This window comes from Rhizopus microsporus (genome assembly GCF_002708625.1).
Source record: "Rhizopus microsporus ATCC 52813 unplaced genomic scaffold scaffold_2, whole genome shotgun sequence".
In the NCBI taxonomy this organism is placed as follows: Eukaryota; Fungi; Mucoromycota; class Mucoromycetes; order Mucorales; family Rhizopodaceae; genus Rhizopus; species Rhizopus microsporus.
The window spans coordinates 1,590,188-1,611,044 of record NW_019671917.1 but is presented as its reverse complement, the minus strand read 5'-3'; the positions used below and the strand labels follow the sequence as shown (position 1 = coordinate 1,611,044).

Sequence of the window (20,857 nt, the reverse complement as noted above, 5' to 3'; positions counted from 1 at the left end):
CCACCCTTTCCCTTTTTTTTCTCACAGTGGGTAAGTTATCCTGACAGCGTTTTTTCTTTCTCAGCTAACATTTCTATAGGCTGTTACCATTGCTGCAGAAATCTCTGCTGCTGCTACGATCATCAACTGGTGGAAACCTGTCCTTCCTGATCCCGCCTGGTCGACTATCTTTGTTCTGCTCATTCTGTCCATCAACTTGTTTGGTGTCCGATTATATGGTGAACTCGAATACTGGTTTGCTATTCTCAAGATCCTCATTGTTATTGTCTTTATTATCATTGGCATATGCGTAACTACGGGAGGATTAGGAGGCCACGTCATTGGTTTTCAATACTGGAAGGATCCTGGCCCATTCACGGGTGGAGGACTTGGTACACTCAACGTCTTGCTCTCGGCCGGTTTCTCCTTTATGGGTACAGAGATTGTTGGTATTACAGCTGGTGAAGCCAAGAATCCTACCAAGACGGTACCTCGCGCCATTAAAAACACATTCTGGCGTATTGTCTTCTTTTATATCATTACCATCTTCTTGTTAGGCATGTGTATCCCTTACACAAACCCTAATTTGGCCAATGCTGATGGTGATCCAGGAACCGCCTCTTTTACTATTGTTTTTACTTTGGCCGGTATTGAAGTAGGCGCACACATCATTAACGTTGTCATCTTGATCAGTGTGTTGAGTGCTGCTAACTCATCACTTTATACCTGCTCTCGTACATTGCTTGGTCTCGCCAAGGATGGCTTAGCACCTAAATGGTTAGGTCGAATGAATCGTTGGGGCTCTCCTTACATTGCCGTACTCGTTTCTTCCATCGTCGGTTTTCTTTGTGTATTTGCCTCGATCTACAGTGCCTCTGTAGCATTCGTTTGGTTCCTGAGTATTACCGCCGTCAGTGGTTTTATCAGTTGGTGGGGTATCGCTGTGGTTCACATTCGATTCAGACGTGCATTCAAAGCTCAAGGAAGAGAGTTATCTGATTTGCCTTATCGGGCATTTGCTTACCCATGGTCTGCCATCGTTGCTATTGTCTTGACCACTTTTATTATCCTTGGACAAGGTAAAAAGAAAATATCACAAAAAAAAACATAGATGTTTATATTCTTTTGCATTATAGGTTACTCCTCATTCACTCCTCAATTTGATGCTGTTAAATTTGTCACTAGCTACATCGGGCTTGTCCCTGTAACTGTTTGGTATCTTGGTTACAAGATCATCAAGCGAAGCAAGGTTGTGCCTTTAGTAGATGTTGACTTTGAAACCGGACGTGTCACTCGTCTGGATATAGAAAAAGACAAGGAAGAAGATGAAGTATTGCCTTGGTATAGAAAAGCATTGGCCTGGGTCGTATAGTTTGTATGTATTTTATTTTATTTATAAGCCCATTTATACACAATCTCTAAATAAACTTTAATCCATTAAACACTATCATCGCTTTATGATATAAATATGTTAGTAAGTTTTTTAATATGTTGATATATCTCTTACTACATATATAAAGAAAGAGCATGTTCAGTAATCCTGATACAAAAAGCTACCTACACTTACCTGGAACGCCCAAGCTGTCTTCTTCGGTGACGCGCTTGCATTTTTTACATACAAATCATTATCAGGTGGAAGCTCCTGTTTGGGATCATTATCTACCCTGTCTCTCTCTTTTTTTTTGTTCTTTCTGCATATCCAATTTACCTTCTTTGTACAGCTTGACATCATGGAGATGATCGACAAGCAAACATGTGCCACCGTTTGTACCGGTGACCAATCTTTATATAATATATTTAAACAAATGTGTCCATTGCTATAAATCTAAAGCATGTATATATTCAGTCTCATCTGTAGTAGTGTTTATATTCAATATACATCTATTTACACTAGACGTAATTCAATTAGGTCAGTTGGACATACTTTAGCAAATAAAACTGAACCACTTACTGTGGATGAATAGGCACATAAGGCCGGATAAAGACAACTTCAGGTGCCTCTAGTGGATATTGAGGTGTGAATCGAAACTAAGACTACGATTATCATCGGGTGATGTCCTGACTACACAACTTGACACTTACTTCAAGTTTGAATTTTTCTCCCTATGTGATATATGCGTATTATATTCACCTGTTTATAATGATAAACTCATACCTCATATACAGATCCTCGCGCTCCTGTCAGACAAAGTGTCCATCTAGCATATATTCAAGATAAACTCATATATTCACACAGTCATGTTTTGTTTTACTTTAAAAAGTTGCTTGCTTCTTCTACTTCAACACCTTCTGGTGGGTTCTTTTGTAAATCTACTCCAGTTCAGTTTGATTCTTCTCTTTTCTCGATTCTTTTTATAAGCTGTATTGTACCTCGAAGTTCCTTGGTAAGACGTTTACTATAAAGTGAAGTCATTGGGAAAAGTAAGAAAAAAAAAAAAGAGAAAGAAAAAGAAAAATGTTTGAGTAAATTCTGGCGGCATAAACGGAGATTTAATAATTTGTATCAAGCTTCCATGTCTCTCTCGCTTCGTGCATTTGAGAGAGAAAAAACCGTATGGTAATGGGACAAAAATACTGTACACTTTATTTCGTACAGAGGAGCTACAATGGCTTTTCATCCAAATAATCTTGAAATTTGGACTCGGAATATCAGCAGAAACCTTATAAATTGCTAATGTAAATGTTACATGCTTGACCAATTCTCGTTGTCAAAAGATTTGTTGGACGATATCACAGGTAGTGGGCAGAGGCAGCATACGTAGGTTTAGTCTAACTTCTGGTGCATTTTCTGGTGCATGTAATGTTTCCCTTCAACCTTCATAATAATGCGGTCTATAATCTCACACACTTAACCACAAAAGATATATTTCGTATTGTATCTCTTTATACCGATTATTTTGATGACAAGAATCTCAAAAGCTTCACAGCTTGGTGTGGCCGAAAAAACTACATTTTTTCAAAGCAGATGAAGTAAGAAAAAAGTGAAAATAGCACTGTAGTGAACCGAATTCGACCGTTGTACGTTATGAAGCAAAAGTACTTTGGTAATGTTTAGCTACCAGCTTTACAAGAGCACCTTTTAAATTTAATTATTTTTCTTCATAGGTAAGACTGTTTCAGCAATAACAGACTACCCTTCAAACTACAAATTATTTGTAAAAAATCTTGAAGAAGGTCTCGAATTAATAGGCTACATAAGAAAATCAAAAAGAGAAGAAAAAATTATGTACGAGTCCAACTATTAGAAACTATGGCTAATAAGCTTACAAACAGATGTTTAATCAAAACTTTTTATGCTTCTCCTCCTCTGACAGCATGGATGAAATTATCCCGAGATTTATGCAAGAAAAGCAAATCCCTTGAAAAAGGTGTATAATAACAGTAATAGTTTAAACACGTTATGCTGTAGTATACATATAAAGTCATGTGTATGATCTATTTGATCTGTGATGCTATCTCTCTTTTTCTTATATCCCATAACTCTTTTATTGGATGATCACATTTCGTATTTTATTTATTACTGTAAAAAAATAAATGGCAGCTTAAACGGCAAGGGTGCCCTTTTTTTTCCCCTTCTTCAATTTTGGCAACATGTTTATTAGATCAGTGAGACGCCACATACGACCTATTTTGTGTTCAATTCAGCCTAAAAGAGCCATTTACAATACACCCGTTCGATTGAATCAACAAGGCAAGCCCTGTTCCTTCTTTTATTTTGTCCTCTTTCTAACATTGATTTAGTGACTGAGACAGTAAATGATCATCGAACCATTGGCAAATCTCAATCCTTATTCATGATTCACCCTGTCAGTCCAGGATCTATCTTTATGTTACCTCATGGTACTCGCATCGTTCACAAACTACAGGACTTTTTACGTTCAGAATATGCAAGATACGGATACGAAGAAGTCATGACACCACTCATTTACAAGAAGGATCTTTGGGAGACAAGCGGGCATTGGCAAAACTACAAGGATGACATGTATATGGTCAGCGGTACAGGGGACGATGAAGGATTATTTGGTCTGAAACCAATGAATTGTCCTGGGCACTGTTTGATATTTGATAGCACCCCCAAGTCATATCGCGATCTACCTATCCGACTGGCTGACTTTAGTCCACTTCACAGGTACAAAGCAAATAACAACGATCTACATATTAATAATAAAAACGTAGAAACGAAGCCTCAGGTGCATTATCTGGATTAACTCGTGTGCGTCGATTCCATCAAGATGACGCTCACATCTTTTGTACCAAACAACAGATTACGCCCGAAATCACCTCTTGTCTGTCCTTTGTTGACCGTGTCTACAAGGCATTCCAGTTCCCACACTACGACCTCACTCTCTCAACACGACCTGAAGAGAATTATATCGGCAGCCTCGAAGAATGGGATCAAGCTGAAGATGCCCTCAAACAAGCATTGAACGCTACCGGACGTCCATGGACGATCAAGGAGGGAGATGGTGCCTTTTACGGACCAAAGATTGACATCATGGTTAAGGACTCAAGTGGCAAATCACATCAAACAGCTACCATTCAGCTCGATTTCCAACTGCCTCAGCGGTTCCAGCTCAGCTATGTTGACGAACAAGATCACGCTCAACGACCAGTCATTGTTCATCGCGCCATCCTGGGTTCGATTGAACGTATGTTGGCCATCCTGATTGAACATACCAAGGGTAAATGGCCATTCTGGTTAAGCCCTCGTCAAGGCATTGTCATTCCCGTTTCAACTCAGTTTGCTGATTATGCCCAGCAGGTTGCTCGCTCCCTTTCTCTAGGAAAAGATCATACAGAACCTCAGTACTATGTAGATACAGATAATTCGCCTCGTGATCGCTTGAATAAGATGATTCGACAGGCTCAGTTACAGCAGTATAACTTTATCTTTGTCGTTGGTCAAAAGGAAATGGATCAAGGTACGGTTAATGTGAGAACAAGAAAAGGTGATGTATTGGGAACTATGAGTATAGAAGATATTCGAGCCATGTTTGGACGTATGACGGCTAATTTAGAATAATAATATAATGTACATAACCTTTATTTACATATACATGTATAAATATAATACTACCACTTGGTAGCCAATGGGTTTTGGAAGCTTTGAGTAACAGCATGATATTGTGTATGAAGTATAGTCTTTCGTTTTGTGTCGTCAGCACCTATCCATTCACTAAAGATATGTTAGCTTTTGTTTTGTTTGCTTTATATAAACTTACTTGTAAATTCCCTTGATCGTTTCATTTTCCTCTGGCCACACTCCTGTTACAGATCTATAGATATTTTCTACTTGATTCAGCCATTCCTTTGGATTGACATCTACAGGTACAATCTGTCCGCCGCCATTAGCACAGCCGCCAGGACATGCCATTACTTCAACATAATGATATGTGCACTTTCCCTGTTTAATCTTGCGTACCAAATTTTGTATATTTCTAAATCCATAAGCACTCGCAAATCGTAACACGGGTCGTCCATCGTCGCTCATCAAACTATATTCACATATATCTGCATTCTTGCCCGCCTTGACCGTCACTCGTCCTTCGATAGTAGGCAGCCCAAAGAGTTCACGAGCAGCCGCGGCCAAGACATATTCTAAGCTACCACCCGATGAAGAACCAGGTACGCCCAAGAGTGTTTGCTGTCCTGTCTGAGGGTCAATACCGACCTTATTAAACATATCATCAATTGGCGCTTCAGGCATTTCAAGGAAATGGTGAGACTGTAGCATTTGGTCAATTTCTGAAGTAGTCAAGACACAGTCTACGTCTCTTATTCCATCGACTTCAAAATCAGGACGACTTGCTTCTAACTTTTTATCATAGCAGGGCATAACCGACACATGGTATATCTGACTTGGTGCTTGACCTAACTTTTGTGCAAAGTAATTTTTGACAAGTGATCCCATCATTTGCTGAGGCGATTTAGCGGTTGAGATATGAGGCAGGACATCGCCATGCGTCTTTTCAGCATAACACACCCAACCAGGACAAGATGAGGCAAGCATAGGCATGCTGCTGCTTTCCCCTGTCTTTCTTGATTGTCCTCTTGCGCCTCTCACTCGAGCAGGTCTTCCTCCTTCCAACTCTTCTTGCTTCTGTTGTTCATAAATCGCTTTCTCTGCAGTCTCTCCTCCATTGGCCATGTACTCTCTAAAACGATCTACAAACTCACGTGCTGCCTCAACTAATGATAGATCCTGAGTAAATGCGATATCAAACACATGATGAACACCCAGTATGTTTTTGAAGAAATGAACCAGCCTATATTGTACTTGGATAGGCGTCAGTTGATATTTAGCTGCTAAGGATGCTCTTGACTGAGGGCTGATAGAAATGACAATTCTCTGATATTTATTCTGTTCGAGCACTTTGGTAAACTCTTCTAATGACTGCATCGATATTAAAACACTCTCTGCTGAAGTAACGCATCCACTGCAGGCAAGGCAATCGTTTAAAGTGATAGAAGCCTTTTCGAGCTTCTTTTCTTGTCCGTCGTCTTGACTAATCTCGTAGTAGGTTCCTTCTTTATCTACTTTGATCTCGGTAGGTCCTTGGGCATCTTTATCAGCTTTTTGAATTTCAACTGGCTTTATACATGCTTGAGAAGGTGCAATATAGTCATTTAAATCAGTCAACACAATGGCTGAAGAAAATGCCATGATTATTAATGTAACAAAAAAGACGGTCGTAGCAGTAGATGAAAAATATGATGGATTTTGCAGTTTTCACACTTTAAATTCAGACAATGTTAGTTTTTTGGACGAATCAAAATTAAAATCTAGACATTCTGTTTACCTTTTTTGGACAAACAAAAAAGGAATTTTAGATAAAAGATTAACTAGTTTTTAGACGAAGGAGAAAAGTCAAAAATAACTTACCTGCATCATGGTTTACTCTAACTTTAATCCATCCCTCAGGAAGAAGTGTGACCGTCATCGGGAGGTGTAGAGCGGAAGTGTTTGTGCTGTGAATTGCTGTTGCTTGTGGAAGAAGAGCGCTTTAAGGTTTGTCTTTTGAATCTTAAAGGACGGCCAAATGCTTGCCTATGACTGATCATAATTTCCTCAAAATACAGTGCTGCTGCCAAGTCTCTATTCTATAGCCTAGAGAGTTCTAAGCACTTTTGATTTGTACATCTAATAAAAGAGGTTTATGAAATGTTGTCTATTTTTCAAAAGTTGAGGCTTTATTACCTTAAGAGCCTATGGCACTCGACTACTGGTCTTTCCGCTCGCCTAATTGGTCGTGAGTTGGAGACCTTCAGAGACGTCTCCAACTTTCCATATTTGCATTTCGGACAAAGTGATGACGTTTTATGTTCATCGATCAAATACACAAGAAACCTATGCTTCTTGAGCATCCTTCGTATGCCTTTGCCTCTGATCGGCTCGTGAAACTTGGTATTGGCAGCAGACCAGCTACCCATAACAAGGACAGAGTCCTTTCCAAATTTCTCTTGCAGCGTTTTTGCAAGTCGAGTATCTGACTGCTTCTTGTTGATGACCGAAGAGAGTTTCATTTTTCGAAAAGGAAGAATGGTGTGGTTATGCTGTGCTTTGCTTCATTTAAGTAATAAGAGGACAATGCCTCATACACTTCAGATCTTGCTTTCAAGTACTCGGAGAACTTGGCAGCATCGACTGTAGAAGCTGGATACTTGGAGAGATATATCTCACACTCTTTGACTGATTCAAGCTTTGTATCTTGTCGCAACTTCTTGAACCTTCTTGCCTTGGTATTCTTGGCTCTTTGATTACTTGTATACCGATAAAGATAATCCTCATTTTTAGCTTTGTTGAATATTTCACGCATACAGTACAGCATATCTCTGCGCACAGGATCTATAAACATGCACTTGCCAGTGGTATTTTGGAGTTTTTCCGTTGTCAATTTGTATATATGTAAAGTTCTTATCGTTATTTGTAGTAGAGATCGTATCAGTGCTCCACGGACCACTTTTAGCAGGTTCTTGGTTATATTTGATAACTGAGATGCTCACACCGTCAGTTTGAATCATACCGTAAAACTCTATTGTTTGTGAGTAGCCTTGATCCTTTAAAGCTTTGCAGAAATATTGACCACTTTGCTCCAGATAAGCTTTTTGTCTAGCTTTGATGCTTGATTGTTTGTAAAATTTGATTGTTCAATATCATAGCATCGATTGTCATATAGCAGGATATGTAGGATTTTCTGAGCGGAAAGCACTGAATGACTTGGATCCAGACCACTCGCGCAATTCACACAACTTGTAATACGCCTTCAAGTGATTGAGAGGCTCTGCTTTGCAATCGTAACATATGCTTCCTTTCTTGAATTTACAATGAGAGTTGTAAGTAACAAAGAATTCTTGTATGCGAGAGATTCTTCTTTATTTAAAAGACCTGTTGTCGACAAGCTTTGAGTGTTACCAGAGGTAAGCGAAAGTTTCAGCTGCTTACATGGTTGTGTGATTTCACTATAAACAATGCTGCCTATCTCTTCTTTGGTCTTTTTTTCCTTTTGCAATTCTTGTTTTCTCTTTTTGTTCCTATCTTTTTGATGCGTCAATTGATTTATAAACATGCGAAATCTATTGCCGAGTTGTAATACGATAGCATTTCTATACACGGTATCGATCTTGGTGCATTCATGTGCTGCAATCTAATGTGAGCATTTGAGTTCTACAGGTACATAACCGCTTAACTGGCAATATTCTTCCATATAACTCTCAATTAAGCCTCTGAATTTTATTGATTTAGACGTTTTTGCAGGAACCTTTTTCTGTACGAGTGCCATATATATTTGCATGTAAAACTCTTTCTGAGCATATTTTTGAAGGTCAAAAGATTCGCTTTTCTCTAATTCATTGATGAAAATGAACTTTGTTAGTGCGAAAGTATGAGTGACAAGCGTATTCATGGTGAAAACAAGTTATTTAAGCCTTGATATATATTCAGGTTTCCGCCCAAGCCCAGATATAGAGCTCTTGATGGTTATTATTTTCAAAGGATTCACTTTTGATTAAGATATAGATATAGACGTATAAGGAAGAGTAAAGAAAGTGATCGACAACGTTTTCAAAGATAAACGCAACAGTAATGTTGTTAGATCCAATAAAAATTTGCTTTAATAAATCTAGCTCAAGGATGAGCAAGTCCCTTTTTTTGTGGAAAGCCAAGTCTTATATTCTTAATTACTTGATACATTACCAAATCCACAAATCTTATTCATTGCCTGCAAACTCAAGACAGCTTTGTTAAGACAGAGACCGAGCCATCGATGCGTCCCTTTATTTACATCTTGAGGCACGACAGCCAGCCTTTTAACCTTTTATTTAATGTCTTTGCACTGTCGTCCTTGGCTTTGAAACGAGTTGGGATTTTCTACAATATGTGCTGCATGCATCCCATCAATATTTTAAGGGAATAAATCTAAATTTTAATTTTGACTCGTCCAAAAAAACAAAACAAAAAAAAAAAAAAAGAGGGGTCAATCTAAAATAGACAATATGAGTATTTTCTTTCTTTCTTTTTTCTTTTGACAGTACACTCCTGGCTTTGATCCAGTGGAATCTGTCTTCTTTTGTTCCACCATTAGTAAAAAAAAAAAAAAAAACATAGTTTACTTTTAGAATAAAATACTGTATAATAAAAAAAACAATAACTTATAAAACAGAGTATATGTAAGTTATCCATGGCTTATTAAGCAAGTCCTACAAGATTCACATGTTTATAGATTGAAATACAGACTTATTTTGTCTGCTAAAGAGATTTACTTTATTAAAATAATAATTCTAGCCGAGCGATTGCATAATCTCTCAGATCAGGTCTGTGTCTTACTGTCAATCACATCAGAAATTGCAGTAATCTTAAATCTTATTGGACCATCAAAGTTCATCTTTCAACTATTATTTTTTTTTCCATCTTTCTTTTCTCTTTACAAAAAAAAAAAAATGTCAAACGACGAGAAGAAGTATGATAAAATTCTAGTAAAGAACTTGGTGTTGAAGAATATTGCTGGAGTTGAAGCATGGCAAAGACTGAAAGAACAGCCTGTAGTAATTACTGTTGCCTTATATACAGACATTTCTGCCGCGGGAAATACCGATCATGTCACAAACACGATCCATTACGGCCATGTCACCAAGGCGATTACCAAACTGAGTGAAAAGACATCGTTCCAGTCACTTGAAGAACTAGCATACGCTATTGTCAAGCTATGCTGTGTTCAATTTGGTGCTGCAAGAACACAAGTGACGGTAGAGCAACCCAAGGCCTTGCTACACGCTGCTGCTTCGGGAGTAAAGCTCACACGAGCACGCGAAGACTTTGAACAGGACGATTTGACTGGAGCTGTCTCTGGACTAGGAGTAGAGGATGAGATGTTTGTACGAGATCTGCGTCTGCACACGATTGTTGGTGTCAACCCTTGGGAACGCGAGGAGAAGCAGGTCGTAATTGTCAATTTGCAAGTGTATCCTTCTGCTATACCTTATGATAAGGTGTTTGAAAAGGAAAACAAGTCATATAACCTTCGTACCATCGTCCGTACTCTCACGCGTCATATCGAAGATTCAGGCTACAAGACGATCGAGGCATTGGCCGTGACTTTGGCTCGACTTGCCCTTGAGAAATGCCACGTCAACAAGATTACCGTGCGAGTGGAGAAGCCGAGCGCGATTCTGTTTGCTGATTGCTCGGGCCTTGAGGTGACTCGTGATCGTGTCTGGTTGAAGCAAGTATTGGAACAAGAAGAAAAGGCGGGCAGGAAGTTTATACATCATATTGATCGACTAAGATACAAAAAGGAAGTACCTGTCAATTGCAACCAGACTGCCTATATCGCTCTTGGCTCCAATATGGGCGATCGTGTGGGAAATATAAATACTGCCTTGCTACAGTTGGAAAAGGACGGACAGAGTGTAGTGCTCGATACAAGCTATCTATATGAAACACCGCCCATGTACCATACGGATCAACCCGCATTCCTGAACGCCGTCTGCAAGATCGCGACCTGTTTAGAACCTCATGCTCTGCTTGATAAATTAAAAGGGATTGAACAAGATCTAGGCCGTCAGCCAACCTTCAGAAATGGCCCTCGGCCGATCGACTTGGATATCCTATTCTATAATGATCTCGTGATGAGCGATGAGCGACTGACCATTCCTCATGCCTCTATTCAAGAACGCGAATTCGTTCTTTGGCCACTATGTGATATTGCCAGGGACATGGAGCATCCACGACTATTCAAGACGAACGGACAGCTGCTGTCACAGCTTTTGAAGATGTCTGCCGAGACAAAAGATGGACCTGCTAAGCTGGACAAGGTGATACCTATCCAAGACCAAAAACTATGGAAATGGGACGAAAAGACATACATCATGGGTATTCTTAATGCCACACCCGACAGCTTCTCAGACGGCGGTAGTTACACCGATCTCGACGCAGGTGTAGCTGCAGCATGGCGTATGAAGGAAGAAGGTGCAGATATGATTGATATCGGTGGTATGTCGACACGTCCAGGAGCAGACGATACATTTCCTGAAGAAGAAGAAATACGCCGTGTGGTGCCTTTGATCAAGGCCCTGCGTCAATCTGGCTTTGACTTGCCAATCTCCATCGACACCTTCCGTGCCTCGGTGGCCAAAGCTGCTCTGGAGGCAGGCGCCAGCATGATCAACGATATCTCAGGCGGCTCGAGAGATCCTCAGATGCTCAAACTCATGGCCGATGCACAAGTCCCCGTTTGCTTGATGCACATGCGCGGTGATGCACAAACCATGATGTCAGAAGCCAACACGACTTATGAGAACAACGATGTTTTGGATGAAGTGGCTCATGTTCTTCATGCCTTGGTCGAACGAGCTGTGGCTGCAGGTGTGCATCGTTGGAATATCATCATTGACCCAGGTATCGGGTTTGCCAAGACGCCTAGTCAGGACTTTGAATTGCTCAGACACTTGGAAGAAATGTCTAAAAATCCAGAATCACTTCTTAGGGGGCTGCCTTTGCTGATGGGTATCAGTCGTAAAAAGTTCATTGGACAGGTCACAGGTGTGAAGGAAGCAAGTCAAAGGACATTTGGTACAGCAGCTGCCGTGGCTGCCTCAGTCGCTGGTGGTGCCAACATCATTCGTGTGCATGATGTGAGGCCGATGTGGGAAGTTATTCAAGTGTGTGACACGGTCTGGAAACGCAAGTAAAAAAAAAAAGTATATAACTGGTCATCTTTGTATATTTTAAGAAATAATTCAACAATGTAATAATAAATCGCATGCTTTGATCGACACAAGTCATTACAATGAGAGTAGTATGATAAACAAGGGGGGATGTATGTATAAAGTAAGATTGACGATAAGAAAAAGAGAGAAGGAGAGAGAGACCCTTCTAATTAGCGGTGTGCTATAAATAGTACTCTCCATTTAAAGAAGAAGCAAAACAATAAACAAACAAATAAGGAGCAAATATTCATAGCTTCTTGAAGCTATTTAGATTGTATAAAATCAAATATCAATTATAAAAGACTACATGTAGCATCTAATTCAGCACTTACTGATGACAAACACAGTAAATTACAAAAACTTGTAGAGGAGAGAACATAGGGATAGGCTACGCCCTAATCTAACAGAATATATCCACGGGCAACTCAAAAGAGGGAGGGGGGAGATCAAATTGACAGGGAACTTTGTTAAAAAAAAGTCATCTCCTGAAAGCAGACAATAAACCTGCATGAACCCTTTCATTATTAACTTAACGACATCATACACACACAAGTTTAAATAAAAACGATATTCAAACATATAAAAATTTATTTAAGAACAAAAAGCAGAAAACATATAAACTAAGTGTAATTTATTTAAGGGCACATAAATAATGATCATATATTAAATAAGATTTGAATACGCACTGTTGTTGTTGTTGTTAGTATTATTACTAAAGTATGATTGCTGCTCTTGTTTGCATCTTGTTGCTATTATAGTCTTTTTTCCTACTGTATCTTTGTTCGTACCATGTCGGTGTATTCTTATATGTTGGTTTAAATTATCAGATCTTGAAAATCGCTTATGACAGTTTTGATAGGGGCATTCAAAGGCTATAGATAAAAAAAGGTCAATACATAAAAGAGTGTGTCTACGATCAATGACTTACGTTTCTCTAGAGTATGTATAGAACGAATATGTCGTTTGAGATGTTCTGACCGCTTGAATACTTTACCGCATCCATCTGCTTTACACGTAAACATGCGTGTACCTGCACCAGGCACATTTGATACTCTTCTTCCTCTCGATCGAGGCTGAGGTTTCAGAGGCGGTGTGTCTGAACGCATCATTGGGTTATTAAATATCAAGTGATTATCATTTTGACTAAAGTTCTTATGATGTGAATCATAGTAATGAATAGGCCGATGTGGTTGTTGTTGAATCATAAATGGTTGAGATATCTTTTGTTGATGAATGTCAACATAGATAGGGTCTATAAAGGAAGCCATAGATGGTGGTGGTGTGTCTTCTTCACTGCTACTTGGTAAGTAACATGGATCAGGATCAGATAGCATACTTGTGTAGCTGAACCGTCGTTCTGGATTGACAAATTTCATGATATGATTACCTTCTTGAAAAGGTGTCGTCTGAATAGACATGATATTAAAAAGTATAAAGAGAGAGAGAGAAAGAAAAGAGAAAAGAGAGAGAGAGGGATGATTTTATAGACAGTATTGGGTGTATCTTTTTACAATTAATTAAGGGATTTAGAATCTTTTTATTCTATTTTAAGTGAATAAGCTCGTCTTTAAGCGAATGATAAAGTAAATTATCATAAGTTATATAGATTTTACAACACAGGGGGACCAATTTAGAATCACTCAGTTTTTTATGCAAAATTGAGACTAAACGTCAATTTTATGAAAGCACGAGTTAAGGGTACAAATGTAAAAAGACATATAGGAGATGATGATTATGGGGCTCTTGTATGTTTATTGATGAGAAAGAGGGAGCATAAGTATTTACATAAAGGAGAATGACTATCTTAAAATAGCAAGACATGGTCTGTGTATCTAAAATTTCCTGCAAAAAGTGAGAACAGTAATAACGCAACAGAATGGAGAAAAGAGGCAGAAACGAGTGCACTCTTAAAAAAATAATCAGAAAGTCCAACACCCCCCTCGCGCCAATTCTAAAGTCTTGATTGCCAAAAATAGAAATTATCTTTGTCTACAGAATACTAAAGTGTGTACGATGAGCAAATCTAATGCTGTAAATACAACCAATTACTTATGTTTTGCTTTTGTGATACGCCCTAAAGAATTAAGATCCTTGAATACAGCAAAAAATAGGATGAGCCTCTTCTGGAAATACTTTTAATTGCTGGCCCAGAAGCTGAGTAATAGCTCTATCTGGCCAAGTACTACCAAAAGACTGCAGCCGAGGCCACTAGGCAATCTTTCCATAACAACATGGGAAGTTTCTATGACTGGTGTACAGTATAATACTAGATAGTTTTTTTTTTTTTTGTTGTTCTTCTCTCCGAATTTCTTTGCTCTTTATACTTTTACTTGCTTGGTAATTATCTTTAGTCCATTATTATCAACGCGGATATGTTCACGATGCAGCCCAACTCAAGCTCATTTATGCTTGGTGCTGAAAAAGATGACTATCAAGCTAAAGATATTAGCACCAAGAGCTTTTAATCATAACCTGTTTCTGGTTGATCTTTAATGTCAACATCATTATTCCTGCCTCTCATGTCCTTTTTAGTATTCTCTCTAATTCTATTAATAAAACATTTTACATAAATTGATTACAAAGTAATATTGTTACTCTTTTGTATTTTGCGCTGCTTTCAGGAACGAAGGCTGTGATGGCTTGTCGCGTTTATGTACGAGCTGTACTGACATTACTTTTCTAAGATAAGAAAGTAACTGAAAAAGGAAAAGGTATAGGTGCTTCCCTCTTACAACTCTTCCACTTGAAGAACTGTCATCGACACATAGATCCTTAAAGGTCTAAGATAATTGTAGCATTGTAGTTTAAGAACCAGATGAGATAATACTACTTATTATACGAGTATGTGATTGGTCAGTTTTTGGTGTTGATATGAAGGCATTGCTTATTGACTCCTTTTTTTATGCACAGTAACTTGCTAGACAAGACTTGCGGATTCAATAACTTCTTCAAAAAGTCACTTACTTTTGTAAGCAAGTGGCATTACTCTATAAAGCCCTGTCTCATTTGAATTCACATGTAATCGTTGCTTGTTGAAGAGAGGCGACAAATGCTTGTTGAGTTTCAGCTTGTAGCTTATTGAAAAATACAACGTAGTAACATAGCCAGCACACAACAATATTAAAGGGCATTAGAATTGAGCCCTTGCGTCAACCATTTACTTTTCATTATAATAAAAACTTATTACATAATTCAAAAAAAAATCAATAAAGCAGCTCTATATAAACAGAAGCTGGTCCTTTTTGCTATCAACTCACCCTTCTCTTATAAGTGCATACCAAGCTTAGAGATAGTTATGTAATCGTAACTACTTTTGTACTACTCCATCCCAATGGGGGTATTTGGAGTAGTTGTAAACAATGTTTATTGGTATCAATACGTTGCTCTATTAATGTCTCATTTTGCTAATAAAGGGTAACATTAGTAAAAGTGAAATGCACAAACAGACGACTGAGAACTTTAGGCGATGGCATTATACTATAATAAAAGAGAGCTGTCAAAACGAACACAGTAAGCATTAATTTATGATGATAAACCGCTGAACTGGTAGCATAGAGATAAAGCTAGTAACCATGGTTACTTTGTCTAAAAGCCAGGTCTTTTTTTGGACTTGAACAAACAAAGGTAATACAATATCTATTTTGAGCGCAAAGCCATAATTTTGCTACCTCAACAGAAACACGCCGAGGTAACAAATTTTGTTAGCCGCAATTTTGTTACCTCTTGCTGTTACCTCCTACTGTTATGGAAGACTATAGTGAAGATTTCCTCTTTTCCTTGGCCAACACTACATGCACCAGAAAATAGGCTAATGCTATGGGCGCTTCTTATACGCACTATATGTGGCGTCACTGTACAAATTCACACTACCAAAGTGTCTACCTAACCTAACGCTGCCTAGTGGGATATCCTTTGATATAAAATACGAATATACCATAATTGCACGTGATTGACTTTGGTTCTTTGTTGATAGACTGACAACATAAAATTAGAAATAGCAATATTTCTTTTTACCCCTTCTCCGTCTGGAAAAGAAACAAAACAGGTCGGTAACTTTATAAAGTCGTGTTTAGCTTGTCGCTACATATTGGAAAGTTTTGTTGGGCAATATCTTAGGTAATAGGTAGAGGCAGCGTCCGTAGTATTAGTCTAACTTCTGGTGTATCTTCTGGTGCATGAAGTGTTTCCCCTTTTCCTTTCCGCCAAAATACACTCCGGGGACCGATTTGACGAGTAAGTTGACTCTGAACGACGATGATGTTGTCAAGATTGTTGTTTCCACCTTGATCGGTAAACCTATTCTACACAAGGATATTTTGCTTAATTAATGTCCTTTTATATTGAGCACGTATAGGCATCAATGTTTGCAACAAGTATCTAACAAGGCCCACAGAATGACCTAACTTCAGATGTGCTATATTGTCCTTTTAATCGCAAGGAATTCAAAAACCATCCCCGATTCTTATTGAAGCTCAATATTCAGCTGACATGAACTTTTTCTGGCGTTTGATGGAGTATTCTCTTTCAATCTGCAAGTACTACAGTACGCTACCAATTGTTTTGGCGATTATTACCCATAACGCCTCTCAAGCATTAGCAGACCTGACTTATGAATGCTCAGAGTTTCCGTATGCTAAGAATCTGCCATGCACTGGGTGTTCAAAAGCTTGTTTTTTGATCAACAAGCAAACAATCGCCAACAATTTAAAAAGCAAACCTTTGGAAGCCATGGTTGCAGTTATTCATTTTCTTATAGAAGGAAAATCAACATTAATCAGTATGGGACGGGCGTGATGACTAAACCATTCAAACATTATATCGCATTGCAAAACGTATCATTTCCAAGAAATTATGAAGAAAAAAAACAAATGCTGCTGCTTTTGAAGAACTTTATTTTCGCGCATTTGATGGACTCAGCCGAATCAAGGAGATCTTGCTGGAAAGCCACAATATAGAAACCACTACAAAACCAGCGATCGATTGCCTGGACGATCATATGACGGCTGACGTGTTTGATATGAATCATTATAATAACTCGAGTATAATTTTACAGTAAAGCGTATATTCTACTTTACATTCCTCTATCGCATGTGAAAAGAACAAGAGTGCTGACAACATTGATAAATAATCATACTGTCGACATTAATATAAACAGCAGTCAAAGATTTTCTCTCTCTATAAAACGTACACACGCCTTATTTAAATAATACTCTTTACTTTTTTTCAACAAGAATCTTATTCGTAAGTCATCGTCTTAATAGCCTTTTTTCAATAACAAACAAAAGCTGAATACAACACTTTGAATATAACACTTCTTCGAAGCAAACCGGCACAAACATCCGAGAAAAACTTCGATTCTGGAAGCTGAGAGGACAGTTTCAGAGAGGACAATGGAAATTACGACGGCGCTACATTGTATAAACCTGACTGGGTTGTTTATACCAAGGCAGGACCATCATCGGCAGCTATCGGATTCATGGAATTGAGAGTTGAACACGAGAATTCTTAATTATATGACTGATTTTGTCAAACTTGCTAAACGAATGAAAGTCATCTTGCATGAACTCATCTACGTAGGTGCCCATGCGCCTGTCATTTGCGGTATTAACATTTGCCTCCTTCATATGAATGTCTTCATCTCTTGGCTTTTATATTCGCATTGGACAAGCCGAGGATTCGCTGGAAACTGTATTTTCCAAGTAATCAGTGAGTGGCCATTGTTTCAACAATAAACTCATTCTGATCAACAAAGTACTCAATTGGCTCAGAGCCACCATTCTCATCGACGACATTTCCATACCCATCTTCAAATAAAAATACTGTATTCAAAAGTTTTCAAAAACAAAGATTTCTAAAAAATACGACACTCATTACCAGCCATGCGAAATTAATTTTGACTGGCCAGCGACATTGCATTTTGGAAGCAGTGCACACTATTCCAAGACTACAGCTGATCCCCTGTTTCTCCTTTTAAATAAGCTTCCCACTCAAAAATCACGCTCCATTCAAACAAGATCGTTTTGGACTATCAGATGGCCCATAATCTGCGCTATCTTATATGAGCTTGATCACATATACCATGAAAAAGAGCCACCATCACCATCTGACCCAGGGCAGAAACTGATTAAATGGTTATTTAATTCTTCATAGCAGTGTTTTTTAACACTTGTTCCGTGAATCTGTCAGCCAAAGCATTTTTGCCTTCTAGCCCAGAGGGATTTTTAGATACTGTCTCACAACTTGAACTGGCCAAGGCAAAAACGATATAATAAAAATATCACGTGCCCCTTATGGTCTTTCTATTTTATAAATAGAATTGTTTAGCCGTACACTATTTCATTTTTGGTAAGCTCTACCCAGACCGTGGTTTCCATTCAAAAAAAAAGATGACTTTATCATTGGTTGCTTTTTTAACAGAAATCAAATATTTTTCTATATCCAATTCAGTTCTATCAGTAATCAACAGTTATGACTTATTGGTTTATAAAAGTATATCCGAAAGGAATCCAATAAGAACACTTGTACTTTTTTCGATTGTTAAAACTAATTGTTTTATAAACTGAAAACAAAATATTCTTTTTTTTTCTTTACTCTTCCCAAGCATTTCTTTAAAAGGAATATAATAGTTATCCTTTAATTTTCTAAACATGAGCTGCTGTTATTGCGATGACTATTCTGTAGATTCCGACATTGTACATTTGGATCATAGAAGACAAGTAGAAATGTTTTTAAGTGCTTACAAGTTGACACAATACTATGATACCTTTATCAACGAAGGCTTTGATAGGCTATTATGTGTAAAGTATCTTCATATCATTACGCAGTAAAATATTAACCTCCCCTCTTTTGATTTTAAATTACAGCTGCTTGATATTACAGAATCTGATCTCATTTCACTCAATGTCAAGAGAGGACATAGACGAGTAAGTTTATTTATATAATACCAATAACTTGTACTTATTGATTATAGTTACTGCAAAGGGCTATTGCAACTGCCAAAGGAATACCTCTGTCTACACCTATTGTGATAAACTATGGGCATCATTATTACACTGGTAATTTTATATTTTTTTATTAAAAAGGATAAAAATTAAAATTCAATAATAGATTGGCCACATACACCAAATACATACAACATTATACCACTTTACCAAGCATTAAAATGCAATTGTACATCAAGGCCAATTACACCTTGTGACAAATTTATAAAAGTAAAGACTGCATCTTTGAATGGGGAATTAGAAGAGGATTTTTATGAATACGCAATGGAGAGATGGGATTAGTTAATAACAACAGAAAAGGAAGAAAATAAATAGAGTAAATCAAAATGACTCTATCCCTCTGGAACTTTCTTTCTCTGTCTCTCTCTGCCTCTGTCTCTGTCTCTGTCTCCCTACCTCTTTTCTTCCCTCCTTTCTTTAACCTCCTGTTCTGTTGGGTTGCTAATCTGGGGAAAAACAGTTTACATATTAATGTCCATATCACTTGAATCAGTAACAAGTAAAATGATTGTTTAAACAAAAAATAAACACTTTAATAACATAAAACCATTTGATAAAACCATACAAGTTTAAACAAATGAAGTCATATAAATGAATTAGTAAATATAGTCTTTCAAAGATGAAAGATTGATATGGAAAGACTGTGTGCCTTGCATAACATCTTGTACATTTATTTCACACTCCCTTTTTGGCTTATGTGTGTTGACCTCAATATGGTCGTTATCTAGATTGATATCGTTTACATCTTGAGTTGTACATTAGTAAAATGAGGGCTTGATAATAGCTCCTCTCCCCTTCAATCGTTTGATACATTGTAATATGATTTTTAATCTTGTTCAATTCTATTGTTTGTTGTTCTAGTACCAACTAAGCTTTAAAGTTGGTCACAGCCTCTTTAAGGTTATTCACATTGTAATTAGCCAATGAATGAAAAGAATGCACCATATGAATATAATGGTGTAAAGCCACAATGAATCATTGTCCATCCAAATGATGACTCTGTACAATTACAAGTCGCGTGAGTAACAACATGGTACGTACTTGAAAAAAGGGAAAACAAATAATAGAAAATATGTATCCTTTATCGCTTTCCTTTTTTTTTTTTTTCTCTTTTGGGCCATTTGTAGGCTCGCCTCGCTTTCTCTCTCTCTCCTTCTTTATTATGTAATCACTTTCTGTTGTATCCTGTTGAGATTGTTTCAAAAGGAGGGGGTACACTGATTGAAATTCACTAAACAGCTTGTTGACCATAATAAGAAGGACATTTCACATCACTACAATTTTTAATAAAGTTTTGTATATTAGATGTATTAAGAAGAAAAGAAATGTATAACAAGGACATGAATAACTTTACTAAATGTACTAATAATCTTTTTAAGCCAAATACATACACACGTATCTGACGATATTTTATTTAATTTCAGCGTGATGAGAATGATGATTCGTCCAAGAAAGACAATAGAGAACGAGGGGAGGGTAAAATGATCCCTAGTAAATTAATAATAGTAAATAAAAATACCTTTTCTGTGTCCCTCATTTGCAGGAAATGATGCATAGAAAGGGGAGATAGGAGATCAGATACAATGAATTTTTAAAACGCTATACAATGTCATGATGTTACACTAAGCATAAAAATCGATAAATTTCCTTTTTCTTTTTTTTTTTTTTTTTTT

The 20,857-nt window shown here is 37.7% G+C and overlaps 8 protein-coding genes across 8 annotated transcripts in view; 4 read left to right on the top strand and 4 right to left on the bottom strand.

Annotated features, from left to right (window-relative positions):
• Positions 1-1,351, top strand: part of RHIMIDRAFT_300903 (uncharacterized protein) — a gene marked incomplete at its 3' end in the record, with an annotated part of 2,722 nt that extends 1,371 nt beyond the window's left edge. The window contains exons 8-9 of the mRNA XM_023614360.1: positions 80-1,058; positions 1,116-1,351. Coding sequence (XP_023470222.1) covers positions 80-1,058; positions 1,116-1,351 — 1,215 coding nt within the window. The remainder of the gene's footprint in view (positions 1-79; positions 1,059-1,115) is intronic.
• A 159-nt stretch (positions 1,352-1,510) lies between these two features.
• Positions 1,511-2,007, bottom strand: RHIMIDRAFT_197231 (uncharacterized protein; the record flags this gene model as incomplete). The annotated part of the gene is made up of 3 exons (XM_023606184.1): positions 1,511-1,621; positions 1,688-1,804; positions 1,948-2,007. Coding segments are annotated over 3 exons (288 nt in total), but the record flags the coding sequence as incomplete, so codon positions are not given.
• Positions 2,008-3,773: 1,766 nt separating this feature from the next.
• Positions 3,774-5,002, top strand: RHIMIDRAFT_234111 (threonyl-tRNA synthetase; the record flags this gene model as incomplete). The annotated part of the gene is made up of 2 exons (XM_023608097.1): positions 3,774-4,108; positions 4,156-5,002. 2 exons carry the CDS (start codon positions 3,774-3,776, stop codon positions 5,000-5,002), a joined length of 1,182 nt encoding a protein of 393 aa, XP_023470220.1.
• A 25-nt stretch (positions 5,003-5,027) lies between these two features.
• RHIMIDRAFT_62832 (iron hydrogenase) lies at positions 5,028-6,699 on the bottom strand. The gene is made up of 2 exons (XM_023615484.1): positions 5,202-6,699; positions 5,028-5,155 (listed from the first exon to the last, which is right to left on the bottom strand). Exons 1-2 carry the CDS (start codon positions 6,641-6,643, stop codon positions 5,053-5,055), a joined length of 1,545 nt encoding a protein of 514 aa, XP_023470219.1. The 5' UTR covers positions 6,644-6,699; the 3' UTR covers positions 5,028-5,052.
• Positions 6,700-8,596: 1,897 nt separating this feature from the next.
• On the bottom strand, positions 8,597-9,023 carry RHIMIDRAFT_266233 (uncharacterized protein). Its single transcript, XM_023611892.1, has one exon. It carries the CDS (start codon positions 8,880-8,882, stop codon positions 8,625-8,627), a length of 258 nt encoding a protein of 85 aa, XP_023470218.1. The 5' UTR covers positions 8,883-9,023; the 3' UTR covers positions 8,597-8,624.
• A 632-nt stretch (positions 9,024-9,655) lies between these two features.
• RHIMIDRAFT_266232 (Dihydropteroate synthase) lies at positions 9,656-12,543 on the top strand. Its single transcript, XM_023611891.1, has one exon. It carries the CDS (start codon positions 9,916-9,918, stop codon positions 12,163-12,165), a length of 2,250 nt encoding a protein of 749 aa, XP_023470217.1. The 5' UTR covers positions 9,656-9,915; the 3' UTR covers positions 12,166-12,543.
• Positions 12,544-12,846: 303 nt separating this feature from the next.
• On the bottom strand, positions 12,847-13,289 carry RHIMIDRAFT_197598 (uncharacterized protein; the record flags this gene model as incomplete). The annotated part of the gene is made up of 2 exons (XM_023606213.1): positions 12,847-13,055; positions 13,112-13,289. 2 exons carry the CDS (start codon positions 13,287-13,289, stop codon positions 12,847-12,849), a joined length of 387 nt encoding a protein of 128 aa, XP_023470216.1.
• Positions 13,290-18,744: 5,455 nt separating this feature from the next.
• Positions 18,745-19,678, top strand: RHIMIDRAFT_62793 (uncharacterized protein). Its single transcript, XM_023615483.1, has 4 exons — positions 18,745-18,980; positions 19,047-19,106; positions 19,154-19,238; positions 19,291-19,678. Exons 1-4 carry the CDS (start codon positions 18,831-18,833, stop codon positions 19,464-19,466), a joined length of 471 nt encoding a protein of 156 aa, XP_023470215.1. The 5' UTR covers positions 18,745-18,830; the 3' UTR covers positions 19,467-19,678.
• Positions 19,679-20,857: the final 1,179 nt, after the last annotated feature.